Below are 15240 nucleotides of genomic sequence, written 5' to 3' on the forward strand. Positions count from 1 at the left end.
TCCTACCCTAAGAATCCTCTGTGATTTTCCATTTATCCCTTCCTGCTCCCAACCCTTGCAACTCCTCATCTCTTTTATTCTCTCCATAATTTTGCCTTTTCCAGAATGTCATATAGATGGATTCATATAGTATGTAGCCTTTTTAGATTGGCTTCTTTCACTTAGTCATATAAATTTAAACTTCTTCCATGTCTTCTCGTGGTTAAATATTTTTTTCTTTTTTTTCTTTTTTCTTTTTTTTTCGAGACAGAGTCTCACTCTGTTGCCCAGGCTGGAGCGCAGTTGTGTGATCTCAACCCACTGCAACCTCCGCCTTCTGGGTTCAAGCGATTCTCCTGCTTCAGCCTCCTGAATAGCTGGGACTACAGGTGCACACCACCACGCCCAGCTAATTTTTGTATTTTTAGTAGAGACGGGGTTTCACCATGTTGACCAGGCTAGTCTCAAATTCCTGACCTCAGGTGATCTGCCCGCCTTGGCCTCCCAAAGTGCTGGGATTACAGGCATGAGCCACCACACCCAGCTTAATATTTCTTTTTAGTGCTGAATAATATTCCATTAAGTTTATTTGGTTGCTTCCAAATTTGGGCAATTATGAATAAAGCTGCTATAAATATTCTGCACGGGTTTTAATGTGGACATACATGTTCAGCTTATTTGGGCAAATACCAAGCAGCACTACTGCTGGATTACATGGTGAGAATATGTTAGTTTTATAAAAAACTAAACTGTGTTGCAAAGTGGCTATACCATTTTGCATTGCCTCCATCAAGGAATGAGAATTCTTTGCCCATTTTCTAATTGGGTAATTTTTCTTTTCTATTGTTGCATTTAAGACTTTTAATAAGTATATTCTAGACACAAGTCCCTTATCATTCTGATTGCTGGGTCTCCTCAAGTTCCCTGGATCTTGTTGCCATAGCTGCATCTCTCTTGGCCACATGGGAGAAGCATCCTGCTGTTTCAAATGCCATGACATGCTGGGAAGCCTGAGGATTTAGTGATACTTTTCTAGGTTCATCTACAAAGAAGGATACCTACAGGTCTTTCTAATCTATGGCTCTACCTCCATGGAAGGTGAGACAAACCATCTCTTACACTGGTATGTGATTTACAATCTTTTCTTTTAGCCCTAAGCTTTGTGTCCTAACTCATTCAGGTTTTTGAGGTTTAATACTCAGAAACCAGTCTGTAGAATTCAAACTTTTCTCTCAAATTATTGTCTCTGCTATCAAGTTTAAAATCTATTTTAAAATTCAAAAGCGAGAATTTGATTTCTTTTTTTTCTGCCTCCACGATACCTCTGTTTGAGTTTGAAAGGAGGCAGACGCCAGGATATAATACTGCAAAACTATCATCTTGCTATATAAAATGGTTGTCTAAAAGCAAGCTGAGACTAAACAGGTACAAGTTGCACAGGTAGTGAAGTTCAGTGAGAGCAAGTGATGCAAGAGTCATTCTGAAGAGTGAACAGCAACTTTGCTTTGTATTCCAACTCCATAGTCATAGGTTCTGCAATTGGAAGTAGCTTAAGCAAAGAGGGGAATACATTTTAAGGATATGGTGATGTCTTACAGAACCGCAGGACCAGAAAGCCGTTAGGCCTTGGGAATAAATGGAATCAGGAACTCAAATATAATCACACTCTTCACCTTTTCTGGTTCACAAAATTACTGAAAACTCTCATTTTTTGCAGTTCCTAGTGGCATTTAAAGATAATCTGATCTTTCTTTCTAAACTACACTTCCAAAATTCCCAGAAAAGGACAGTTTCCCAAATTGAGTAAATGTGGCCAGGGCAAGGGGAATGGAGGCAAATCCCACTGTAATAACATAGACATTTTCATGGTTACCAGGCAAATGGTGTGGTAGAGATGGGGAAAATTTAAAAAATTAATTTGCAAAACAGGTGAATCTGGCAGGTGCTCTCTTTGTTTTTCCTGGCTGCATGTAGTTGAAAGTTCAAACCTCTTAGACCTTCAAAATCTCCCTTTAATCTGTTTTTCCTACTTTTTCTGTTAACCCTGTATCATTCCCTACACTCTGAATCTAGAAGCACCAACCTACTTTCTCTTCCTGGAATGCACTGTGCTCTTCATGCCTATCAGCCTTTATACAGGTTTCTTCTTAGTTTGGAATGCCATTTTCTCCCTAGTCTGCCTGGTAACTTCTAGTCATCTTTTAGGTCTAGCTCAGAGTTATATCTGGAAACACTTGACTTTCACATAAGAGTTTATTGCTCTTTTTGTGTTTCATTTTGTTTGCACTATTCTAGGACCCCTATCACATTGGATTGTAGTTGCCTAATCTGTCTCTTTTCTCTACCAACCTGGACATTTTAGAAGTAAAACTGTGCCTTGATCTTATTTGTCTCAATGGTGGCTTGTCATTGGGTTGTACGTAGCAGAGGTTCAATAAAATTCTCATCAGTTATTATTTTTCTCTTTTTCTCCCCGACCTGAATAATCTCAGTACCCCCAGCTCCCTAAACTATCAACAAATAGAAAAAAAGCTCTATTCATTTTTATCCTTGTTCTTTACTCTCTTTAGTTTAAACCCAAATTTGACTATGTAAATGTAATTTCATTTTGTTACCCCTTTCCTTCATTAAAACAAAAATACCCTTCATGCACATGCAAAACACTCTACCCCACACTATTAAAACAGCAGAAATGAACACTAACAAAAGCCAAGATAAAAAATTTCCCCAATGTTGAATTTTTGGACTTAGTGTGAGAGTAGGAAAAATGGAGACATAATTCTGGTTCTCCCTTTGGCAGCTTTCAATTACTGTTTCTCAGTCTCAGTCAGAAAACACATCTCTCTGCCTCTCCTTTCGCCCCATTTCTACTCTCCTCCCTTGCTCCTGTGCAAAACCAAAGATGGGTTGAGAGGCAAGGCAAAATGGAAGAGGAACGTTCTTTTCCTCCACTCCTGCTTCATTCTCTCCCACTTTCTTCTTCAAATTATGTTTTGGGACCATCCTTCCCCATCCTCCCATTTTCATCTGATGGACACACTGTCTCTGTTGTCTCTTGTCATATTTGATTTTATGATATTTCATGTTTTACGTGCTTTTTTTTTTTTTAGTAAATTCATGGACAGAGAATGTATCCTGGTAAACACTTAGATTAAAACAAATTTACATAGTTGATTACTATAAATGAAAATTAGTGACTCAAATTCTCCAGGTTTCTAAGCTACTTAGACTAAGCCAATCAGGTAGTTTTTGCTACTTCTGGGCAAAATGTATCTGAATTCCTATTCAGTGGATTTGCAGGATGAAATCTAAGTTTACCTCTTTCATCTCTCATTTAAATGCGGAAAAACGAAATCAATAAAAATCTATATATGCTTATTAAGCATTTTAAGGAGGGTGTGAATAAGGAGCGAAAGCTTTGAGCAGTGACTACAGCAGTTTTTCTAAAGTCCAAACAATAACCAATGCCAATCAGTAGCTCTCTTCACTTCTCACACAATAATAGAGACAAGAGAAGATAAAAAAGGGTTACATTTAAAAAAAGTATGGATGTTAAAATGAAAAAAAAAAAAAAAAACATTGGAAATGGCACTGTAAATGACACTGGAAAAGATCGCCTCCTGGCACCGCGTGGAACTTTGCAGACTCTGGTCCTCACCCGAGACCCGCATGGCTGACCTCGGGGAGGCTCCACCCCAGAAACTATTTCATTGGCGTCCCCTCTGCCCCACGCTTCCCCTCTTCCGCATGCGCACAAGGAGAAGAAGCCGGCCAGCTCGTCACGTCGCCTTCCCCGCCCCTAAATTTCCAGTTCCGATTGGTCCGTTTCATGGGACCGCCCCTCTGGCTCGACCAATGTGGAAGCCTCCTCGGGTGCTTCGCCCTCCCTGCAGGCGGCGTGCAGCTGCATAGCCTGAGAACCCTGGTGGTGAGCGGGGATGGCGCTTGTGGCGGCGGCTGCCGGCTGGCTACTCAGGCTCAGGGCGGCAGGGGCTGAGGGGCACTGGCGTCGGCTCCGTGGCGCGGGGCTGGCGCGGGGCTTTCTGCACCCCGCCGCGACTGTCGAGGATGCGGCCCAGAGGCGGCAGGTGGCTCATTTTACTTTTCAGCCAGATCCGGAGCCCCGGGAGTACGGTGAGCCAGGGACTGACTGCCCACTCGGTCCCGCTGCAGCCCGGACTCCCAGGCTCGCAGGCGCCCGCGAGGGGCAGGGGCCGGCAGGCTGCAATCCTTGCATCCCAGCTTATTAACTGCCTGACTCTCTGGAACCTCCTTGCCCCAGGGTCTAACTGTGATTCGCTTCTTGCTCTATTTTTGTGACTGTTCCGCCCTCGAGACGCAGTCCCCCCTCCCCCGCAACTTTGAGATGTGTGAGAGGGCATACTGCCACCTGGAAGAGCCTGAGGGTGGAGGGGTGGTGCCCAGGGAACGCGTCCCCTTTCTCTGTCCTCCGCCCTTGCTTTCTCAACCCAGGCCTTAGGTGTTGTTCCAGCCTGCCCGGGACTGGGCCACTAGCTTAGGTAGAGGCATTTAAGAGAGAGAGATATATATAGCTTTATATATATCTTTTAAATATATATATTATATATATCTTTATATATGTTTTTTATATATTATATATAAAGATATATATATAAATATATATAAAATCAATTCGGTTACTTAGTCCCTTGGTTTCTTCTTACCTACAGAAATATGTGTGTGTGTGTGTATATATATATATATATATATGTCCCTTGGTTTCTTCTTACCTACAGAATTCTGAGTAATTGAATTGATTTTCCCAAGGTCACAGAACAGGTCCTTTCTAGAGATGAGAAAGAATTCAGACTGTCTACTTGAGCTTAGTACTGAGCTTGTCCTGGGCTGTGCTGCCACTTAGCCAAGGAGGTGAAGGTGATGGGAAGAGGAAGCCATGGGAAGGGCATGTAGCAAACTCCTCATAGTATGACTATTGCATGATTTTTACCATTTCTGCAAGTTTCACGTAATGTCTCTTATCAGAATATCAGATCCAGTGTCTCTCATCAGAATATCAGGAAACTGTAGGGAAACATGTATTGCTTCCTTGTCTGATAACTTCTCACGTGCATGCTAGAGCTGACGTTTTTGGAAGTGTGTCTTTTCTTGTGGATACGAATGAACAGTTATTGAGTGCTTACCAGGGTCAGGCACTGTGTGTATGTTTCATCATCTCATTTAAGGATTAGGACAACCTTAAAAGGTTTGTAAAGTTTTTATTCCCATTTTGCAGTTAGGTTAATGGAAGTCTTGAGACAGTTTGTCCAGGATTACACAGATAAGTTAGTGGTAGCTCCAAAGCTCCAGCTTTGGAATCTAATTGATCAGATTCCAGAGCTTCCATTCTAAACAATGTACTAAGATGCGTGTAGATATAATTTACTTGGAGGGTGTCCCAGTATTGTGAAACAGTAGGTACCATAAAGGTTAATAGTAGGTGTTTTTTTTTTTTTTTTTCCACCACCAAGATGAGCCCTCAATTCTGTCTTCAAAGCAAAGAAATTTTGGCCTAATACTTGAGAAATAGTCCACCTTTCCATAGTTGTAAACTTTCTAAAATCTAAGTAAAATGATATTATGTTATCATGATATATATCATGATATATATAAACTTGTTCTTATTTTAAAAATAATACAAACATATTAACAGATAATTTGGATAATGGATAAAAAGTAAAAAAAAAAAAAAAAAAAAAAAAAAAATTCTGCCGGGCGCAGTGGCTCACGTCTGTAATCCCAGCACTTTGGAAGGCGGAGGCAGGCGGATCACCAGGTCAAGAGATTGAGACCATCCTGGCCAACATGGTGAAACCCCATCTCTACTAAAAATACAAAAATTAGCTGGGCGTGGCAGCGCGTGCCTGTAGTCCCAGCTACTCGGGAGGCTGAGGGAGGAGAATCGCTTGAACCCGGGAGGCAGAGGTTGCAGTGAGCTGATAGTGTGCCACTGCACTCCAGCCTGGCGACAGAGCAAGACTCTGTCTCAAAAAAAATAGAAAAAACAAAAAAAACACAAACAAAAATCACCACCCACTGCAGTAAATATTGCTAACATTTGGGTGTATCCTTACAGGTATTTCCTTTTAGTTTAGTATTTTCCATACTTTTAGTTTTAATACAAATACAACTTATTTAGTCGGAAGGATTATCCTACAATTCACTGGAGTTTTTATAACCTTCTTGAGAATTTAGAAGAAATGTTCCATGGAGTAGAGATGCTACAAGTCTTTTACAAGTTCAATTCTTGACCCTGGAATCAGATTGTCCTAAGTTTGATCTTGTCTTGGCTGTCTATAACTTTGGAGTTACTACTTATCCTCTATAAGCCTCAGTTTCTTTATATGTAAGGGGTTAATAATAATACCTACTTCAGAAGGTTGTTATGAGGGCTACATAAAACAATGTCTATAATATACTTAACACTGTTTGACTACTGAGAATCAAGCATTCAGTCAATAAGTGGAACCTTTAAATAATTACCATTATGTTTTTGTTGTTAAAATTTTGCAATTTTATAAATAATGCAGATACAAGCATTTCATGCATATGGGTTTTATGTATCTGAGATTATTTCTTTAGGATAGAGTCCTGAATACTTTAATGGATTTTAAGTGCGTAGTTCAAATTTATACCCCAGTTTATACCCCATAATATGTATAATAGTGTGAGTATTGGATATTAATGCTAAAATTAGGTGTGTTCATGTACACTCTTGGATATTTTGTGCTAATTGTACTTTGTTTTAATTGTTATTTGTTTCATTTCCGTTGAGGAATATTTTCCCAAGTTTTTGTTAAATTGATTTATTTTTACTTAAGAATTGAATATTAGATGTATTTACATATTTTTAAAAGTATACTCAGTTTTTTTCCTATCAATACTATCACCATTATTGCATAGCTGCTCTTTTCCAGGTGTTGTGTTAGACATCAGTTTATAATCTTCACAGTAACCTTGTGAACTAGACAATATTATGCTCATTTTAAAGATGAGAAAATTGAGGCTCAGAAATGTTAGTACTTACCCAAGTCTGGTAAGTAGCAGAGCCAGAGTATGAATCCTGATGTGTCTGACTCCAAAGCCTCCCACACTACTTATATACTAAGATTTTGTCTATTAAAAAATATTGAAGAACATACTAACTTTCTGCTTTTCACATGTCCTGCAAATACTTTTCACTCTTTTATTTTGGTTGTTTTGACTATAAAAGGTACTGCTTAAATAGGAGGTAGTCAGATTAGACTCTGAGTTGGTGACACTTATGCTGCTTTATGCTGGCATGTTTGCTGCCTTTATTACACTGTGTTATTCTCTGAGAACAGTTCATCCTGGCTTCTCCATGCCCCTGATTCTTGAGCATTGTATGGATGTGAGTTTGTTTATTCAGTCATTCTCTGCATTTTTATTTTCTCCTGGATGCCAGACTCTCTGCTAGCTGCTAAGGATGTGATCATGGACCTGTCGGAGGGTAATCTGAACCTTCTTTTTGGACACTTTGTATCCCCTATCTGTCAGGAAATTCGAACTTTTTGTAGTATTTTCATCCAGGATTGGGCTATACACAAGGAGATCATCCATATACTGGAGTATACTCCCATTTCTTAATTGCAGACCCCTCAGATCCCTCTCTAAGGCCCAGGCAAAGCAATGGGGGCTATCCTGAAAACGCTGAGGGAGAACTGTCCAAGTGTATTGTTGTTTTTCTCTGGTATTAGGATTTTCCCATTTAAAGGCAAAAAGGTATTGGGATTCTGGGGCCAGAGGAATGGAAAAGGAAGCATCTTTTAGGTCTAGGACTGAGAACCATTTAGCATCCCTTGGCACCTGAGCCAGGAGGGTATATGGATCTGCCACCAATGGGTGGACCTACTAGTGGGTCTTAAGAGCCCATGGGTAAGTAATACCTCAGCTGTGGATGCTTGGCCTTTCCTTGCTTCCAGCTTAATAGGGTATTGTTGTTGATTGGGAAAATAAATAGCTAGGGGTCTTACAAAATACAGCTTAAAAGCTGTATTTTGGCTGGCACTGCTGTTTTAGCCTTCCTTGGTTTTCCAGTATACCATGCCAGTGTGTTAACCTGTTTATTATTGTGGTCTGGGACAGTGTCTGTATTTTCGACTATTAGCAATTTCACCAGATGATGCTTAAATTGTAGTAGTGCCCCTATTTTAACCATAATATCTCTTTTTAACAGGGGGCCTAGGCAGCTTGATACTACTAGAAATTACTGTTGGAAGATTTGTTTCTCAAATTGACAAATCAAAGGAGGAGTAAAGGATCTTATTTGTGGCTTTCCTTCCATTCCCATAATGGTCGTGGACTGGGAGGAAAGTTTTCCTACATAAGTAGTAAGGAAAGAAACTGAATTTGTATTGAAAAGAAACTGAATTTGGGTGCCCATGACGTCCAGAGTTACCTGGGGGCTCCTCAGTAGTAATTACAATGTTCCTGAACAGGGGCAGTGAGGAAGACCCCGGGTTGCTTCAGTCTTCATCTAATTTCTCTTTTGCACTGCTAGAGTTTTGCCTTATTGAACCCCTTGGTGGGAGCAGGGCCAGTCAATCTTCAGTGCCAGGGGTCGTAACTGATGCCCTCGCATTTTTGGCAGGGGACTGGCAGGGGCTTAATACAGTTCTTTATCCAATTCTTGTTTTTCTTGCATTTGAAGCAAGAGTCTTTGCTGTCCAGATTATCAGAGGCAAGCCAAATCAACCAAATTCCAAGTGGCTGGTGTGCTCCATCAATTCCTGCAGGCCTGAAATAGGTAGCCTAGGAATTCCAAATAAATAGAACACATGATGACTTGCTGGAAATTCGCAGGAAACAAAATAACTATTCTCAGAACCAAATAAAAGCCTTCCACTAGAAATTAAAAAATGTCTATGGTTTTATATATATGCATACACAAGTAAAACCCAAAGGAGAACAAATAGCAAACAAATGAAAATTAGAAGCAAAAACAAATAGACAGGAAACCATCTCTAAATTTTTCCTATTAAGTCTACCGTGGGGGCTACAGTGTTACCCAGAGCCCCCCAGAAATCCACATAATGAATATTTTATTCCTGATACACAATTCAATATCCTTAATTCCACCAGTATCACCATACATACTGTGCAATGAAGAAATTCACTGTAGGCACATGACCAGTAAGTACTCCAGTGCCAGCTTGTTTAGTAAAGTTATACTTCAGTCATGTGAACTTGAAAATTGCTTAATTTACTTAATTTATGAGCGCTCCTTTAATTATAAGCCAATCTGGTAGACACAACATATAACAATAAGTGTACATAACAAATAAACACATCTAGACATGTATACACAAACACAAATGAAGATCCAATAGCTTTTACCTTGGAACTCTAGCCATGAGATAGCAATATAAGCCCACTGGTTTTTCTGTTTGACCCAATGGGTAATCCAGTGAAGGCTGTGAACCAAAATTTCAGGTCAAGCAGTTTCCATGGTAGTTTGATTTTTAAAGGCCAAACCTCCCCAGACTCCAAATACTGGGGCCGAACAGCACCAAAGGAGAACACCACATGCTAACCAGGCCAACCCTACTTAGAACAGCAGCACAAAAGCTGGATATGTGCACCTCCATCCCACCTTCCCATTCAACAGCAAACTCCAGAATTCCAAGCAATACTGGGCCAAACAGTATTGCAAAAGAATATCAAGTTTACTGAATCCTTATTTCCCATGACTATATCAAACACACACAAACAATGACTGGAGCACAGTCCAACTGCTGCAGCAACAAACAAGCCCCAAGAGTGTCCAAACTGTCCCGTTGTCACCTGCGAGAGAAAATTCCAAGGAGGCCTTTGTGCTAGACCTCAGAACCTCTGCCGAGGGTGTCCCCTTTGGAGAGGTTCAGGTCTGGAGTTGGATTCCCCGGGGTGTTCCCCTTTGGGATCCAATCTTAGAGTGTCAGACGTCTGTGACCTTAGTTGGGCATGGGTGCTGCTTTGTATGTTTTCCCTCCAGAGGTGATGGCCTACTATGAAATTTGTTTTGTCCCTGGATGAAAGCCTCAACTTCTAGCATACTTACGGTTTGATAAGACCATGCTTTCCCTTGCTTCCCGTTCCACTAGAGTGTTAGCCATGAACTTTAATGATAGGAACTGGAGGTGGGTGCATTTCTTTTGTCCTTAGCAAGTCAGATAGAATAGGAGAAAGGTCAAAACTCCCAAGAGACATTATTGTTTGCCATTACTGGTTAACTCTATAGGATAATTTGGCATAAGAACCCTGTAGGAGAATTTAGCATAAGAAAACAAAGTTTAAGTCACCTGAAACGTGTGAATTCACCCTGGATGAGCTGCTGTGGCCAACTGCAACACATAAGGATCATGGACTATAGCTGGAAAAGATAGAAAAGAGTCCTCTCCTTCCCCTTCCTGGTATGGGCAGCTATCCCCCTTGGCCTTCAGGTAACACTGGAAAGTGGCCCCGGTCAGTTGCCCACAATTATCAGGGAGCTACTAGGAAATGGCCACTGAAAGACTGAAAAAGAAAAAAGGGAAAGGACTCAGGCCTCTCACCCAAACTGGGCGGTGGTGGTCAGGTGCTTCCACGTAGAAAACTCTTGGTTTCACTGGAGAGTGGCCCCGGCCAGAAACCTGCAGTTGCCTCTGTGCTTAGGCATTGTGTGCTGAAGGGCCCAAGTTGGAAAGGGAAAAGAGAAAAAAGCATTCCCCTGTATGGAGCAGAGAGGAAAAGGAGAAGAAAAATAAATCTCCAATTTTGGGCTTACCTCCCGGCCGGCTTTCCAAAATACATTACTGGTGGAGGATGTCCAGGTTCTTGGCATTTTGAACAAAGAATTGGACAAAAGGCACAAAGAAAGCAAGGAAAAAATGAAGCAACAAAAGCAGAGATTTATTGAAAACGAAAAGTGCACTCCACAGGGTGGGAGCCAGCTGGAGCAAGTGGCTGAAGATTGCAGGTTACAGAATTTTCTGGGGTTGGTCACTTTCCGCAACCAATCAGAAGCTGAAGTGAAGTTACAAATTTATACCCTATGCAAATGTCTAATTGGTCGCAGAAAGCAACCATTCAGAGGCTGAAGTGAAGTTACAAAGTTATACTCCTATGCAAATGAAGACTTGGCCCATGACTAGCCTGATTGGTTGTGGGAGGGGATCAATCAAAGGTACTTCGAATTTTTTCATCTGCCACGCAGAAAAGGGGCAGGAGGATTGCAAAGGGAGTGGCCTCTGGTCCTTTTGTTACTTGGGCATGGGAAGTTGGGGTTGGGGTTTTCCTTTTGATTTAGTTCTAGGAAGTCAGCATGAGTTGGCCTTAGGTTCCCTGTCTCTAGACCCTATTCTGCCTCAAAGGAAAGAAATGGCAAGCTCTGAAATAGAATATAGTAGTGCTAGATTTTTTTTTTTTTTTTAAATACAGGGTCTCACTCTCTTGTCTAGGCTGAAGTGCAGTGGCTCAATCATGGCTCACTGCAGTCTCTACTTTCCAGGCTCAGGTGATCCTCATACTCAGCCTCCAGGGTAGCTGGGACTACAGGCATGCACCACCATGCCTGGCTAATTTTTTGTAGTTTTTGTAGAGACAGGGTTTCACCATGTTGCCCAGGCTGGTTTTGAACTCCTGGGCTCAAGCAGTCCTCTTGCTTTGGCCTCCCAAAGTGCTGAGATAAAAGGCATGAGCCACCACGCCTGGCTAGTGCTGCTAGATTTGAGCTGTATTTTGGAAGTAGGATTTGATAGGTTGGATGTGAAGGATGAAAAAAAGGAAGATATTGAAGATACCTCACTGGTTTGTGGCACGGGAACCTGGGTGGAGGGTAGTGCTGTTTGCTAAGATGGAAAAGATTAGTTTTGGGAGCTGACACAAGAGTTCAGTTTGTGCTTGTTGAAAAGCTCAAGAAACTCAAGTGGAGAACGGATGACTATTGGATATAAAATTCAGGAGTTCGGAGGAGAGGCCTGGCTGGGTTGGAGATAACCATATGGGAGTCACCAACATATAAAGGGGGTTTTAAAATCACTTGGAGATTGAGTAGAGGAACCAGCTTAAAGGAAGGGAAGCACCATTGTTTCCTGACAGAAGTTACCAGATGCCCTGAGATGGGGCAACCCAGGGACTCTAGACCCAGTCTCTTCAACTTTACACTTTTGTTCGTCTCACTTTTGTTGTCTTTAGTTGACCCTTCCTTATCCTCTGCCAATACCATTTACTTCCTTTCTTATTATGGATATGTGATATACACTGGCACCTTACAAAGGCAATTGCCTTTATGGATCTTTCATTTCATTTTTTTTAAGAGAAGGGGTCTTGCTATGTTGCCCAGGTTGAAGTGCAGTGGCTGTTCACAGCCACAACCATCATGTACTACAACCCTGAACTCTCCTGGGCTCAAGAGATCCTCCTGCCTCAGCCTCCTGAGTAGTTGGGACTATAGTCACATACTACTGTGCCTGGCCCATTTACATTTTAATACAAAATGTTCTGTCCCTGACATTTGGGTTCTCCTTCAGTCTCATTTTTTGAAGTAGATGCTGGCTAACTCTTCAGTAGAGTTTAGAATAAGATAGAGATACATACCTGGTCAATAGAAAGGGATTCCTGGAGAATAGGGTATGTGGAGGGAGGGTAGAGGTTTTGTTGGGGAAAACAGGTAGTTTCTTAGTATCGTGTTGTTTCATGATGTGAATTAGTGCCAGATTGTTTCATTGACATCATTCATCATGCTTCACCAGGCATATACTGATTGTCACTTGTGTGTTAGGCACTGTGATAAATGCTGGGGTTTTTTTTTTTTTTGAGACAGAGTCTTGCTCTGTCACCCAGGCTGGAGTGCAGTGGCGCAATCTTGGCCCACTGCAGGCTCTGCCTCCCAGGTTTTCGCCATTCTCCTGCCTCAGCCTCCCAAGTAGCAGGAACTACAGGCACCTGCCAGCACGCCTGGCTAATTTTTTGTATTTTTAGTAGAGACGGAGTTTCACCATGTTAGCAAGGATGGTCTCAATCTCCTGACCTCGTGATCTGCCCACCTTGGCCTCCCAATGCTGGTGTTTCTAAGAGGAATGTGAGAGGATGTGCTGTAACACACAGGTCTATATCAATAACTAGGCAGCACAGAGGAAAGCCAGTGCTGAATGTATTGGCACAACCTTCACTTTCTGCAAGTAGTCCCTAATTTTCTGTATCATAGCTGTATATTTTTGTGTGTTTGGGTCTAAGCTATAAATCCACTCACTGACCATGTGCTCTGCTCTTGGCCTTATTTATTTCTGGAGATGGCTGACATTTGCCCTTTTCCTCAGATGCTCTATCCCTGTGGGAGGCTTCTCTTTCCCTTTAACACTACTGCATACTGCATAGTTGTTAAATACCTACCCCATCAGACTGTTGATGCAATAACACCTCTCATTTGCCCCCCTCCTTCTGCAGTTTGTCTTTGAATGTGACATTGGTAGGTCTTTTTTCTTACACATTTCTTTCTCTTTAAGTTGTTCGTTAACATTTTTCTTTTAGTTTCCTTAAACCTTTATTGAAACAGTGTTTGCATGTGTTTGTTCATTCATTCATTCAACAAATATTTATTTAGCACCTATTACATGTCAGGCCCTGTTGTGAGCACTGAAGACACAGCTCTGATCAAAAGCATTTAAGGATACCAGTCCTCTTGGAGCTTATGTTCCATTATGGTCTTTACATTCTGCCTATATGTCACCTCATTTTTTCAGCAATGCTGATGACCTGCATATTCATGATTCTTTGCTTAGTACAATTTCAAGTAAACAACTCGATGCCAGCCACAGAGCCCTGTTTTAACAATAGGCAACCATTAACTTGCATCCTTGATATAGGAGAAAGTGTGCTGCTGTATTTTGTTGTTTTTTGTTTTGCTATATCTTTTTATCTTGAAAAAGAATTACCAGTCTGGTTTTAAAATGTAGCAGTCATTTATTAGTACTGTGTGATTGCATAATGTGGTAACTGTGCTTAATAAATTTTTAGTGATGTATATAGATTATTTTTTAACAGTCTTACCAGCAGTACAGCTTTGGTTAGCACATGCTATAAGTAGGTTATCTTACTATGGCAGACATAAGCATAGTCTATGAATAGTCTTTGATGTAACCTCTAGGAGAATAAATAACTCTAAAGAAAATATATATTAAAAAGATATTACCTGTGAATAACTTGGGATTTCTTCTTGCCTTGTCCACAAGTCATGCTGTAACTTTAAAAAAGAATTGAAAAGTAAATGCTGCTCCATTAAAATTTGTCATTTAAAACTTAGAAAAGTATCTGGTAGAATAGCAATTAATTCAAAACCCTAAAATTTTGAATCTATTTGAAAAACTATTCAGGAGTGAAAGTTTAGGTATTCACATGGAAATAATTACCTTTAAATACCCTTAATGGTAAATTATTTTATACGAGATGAATAGATTCTTTGTGGTTATCAAGCAATAATTGAAATGTTTACTTTGTATGATTTTTATTATTAAAGTCTTTGCTTCCTCCCTACTAATAACTTGCTGAGCATCAGTGCAATAAGATGTCATGTCATTCAGTATTAATCTGAATGTTCAGCAGACTTAAATAGCAACTTAGATATTTAGACATTTTGTTGGGAATAGGCCCCCAAATCTGGCCATAAACTGGCCCCAAAACTGGCCATAAACAAAATCTCTGCAGCACTGTGACATGTTCGTGATGACCATGACACCCAGGCTGCAAAGTTGTGGTTTTACCGGAATGAGGGCAAGGAACACCTGGCCTACCCAGGGCAGAAAACTGCTTAAAGGCATTCTTAAACCACAAACAATAGCATGAGCGATCTGTGCCTTAAGGACATGCTCTTGCTGCAGATAACTAGTCCAACCCATCCCTTTGTTTCCTGTAAGGAATACTTTTAATTAATCTATAATCTATAGAAACAATCCTTATCACTGGCTTGCTGTCAATAAATATGTGGGTAAATCTCTGTTCGAGGAGGCTCTCGGCTCTGAAGGCTGTGAGACCCCTGATTTCCCACTCCACAACTCTATATTTCTGTGTGTGTGTCTTTAATTCCTCTAGCACCGCTGGGTTAGGGTCTCCCCAACCAAGCTGGTCTCAGCACATTTTTATTCTGGCTAGGTTCTTAGCTATGGAAATCCTCATAGACAAGTCAAGATCTTACTTTATGAAATGTATGCAATAGGAGAGTCAGTGGGATGTCACTGTGATTGGGAAAAATGTTTACCCAAAACTATT

The 15240-nt window shown here is 40.9% G+C and overlaps 1 protein-coding gene across 6 annotated transcripts in view; it reads left to right on the top strand.

The window, feature by feature from the left end:
* The first annotated feature begins 3829 nt into the window (after positions 1-3829).
* Positions 3830-15240, top strand: part of BCKDHB (branched chain keto acid dehydrogenase E1 subunit beta) — a 252291-nt gene continuing 240880 nt past the window's right edge. For 3 of the 6 annotated variants that reach the window (XM_063666350.1, XM_063666352.1, XM_063666351.1), the window contains exon 1: positions 3865-4113. In XM_063666350.1, coding sequence (XP_063522420.1) covers positions 3918-4113 — 196 coding nt within the window. In that variant the 5' untranslated portion in view covers positions 3865-3917. Of the gene's footprint in view, positions 4114-15240 lie in introns of all 6 variants that reach the window. The other 3 variants (XM_054490937.2, XM_054490938.2, XM_054490936.2) reach the window with 3 other exon arrangements.

The sequence above is a fragment of the Pongo pygmaeus genome, chromosome 5, assembly GCF_028885625.2.
Source record: "Pongo pygmaeus isolate AG05252 chromosome 5, NHGRI_mPonPyg2-v2.0_pri, whole genome shotgun sequence".
Taxonomy (NCBI): Eukaryota; Metazoa; Chordata; class Mammalia; order Primates; family Hominidae; genus Pongo; species Pongo pygmaeus.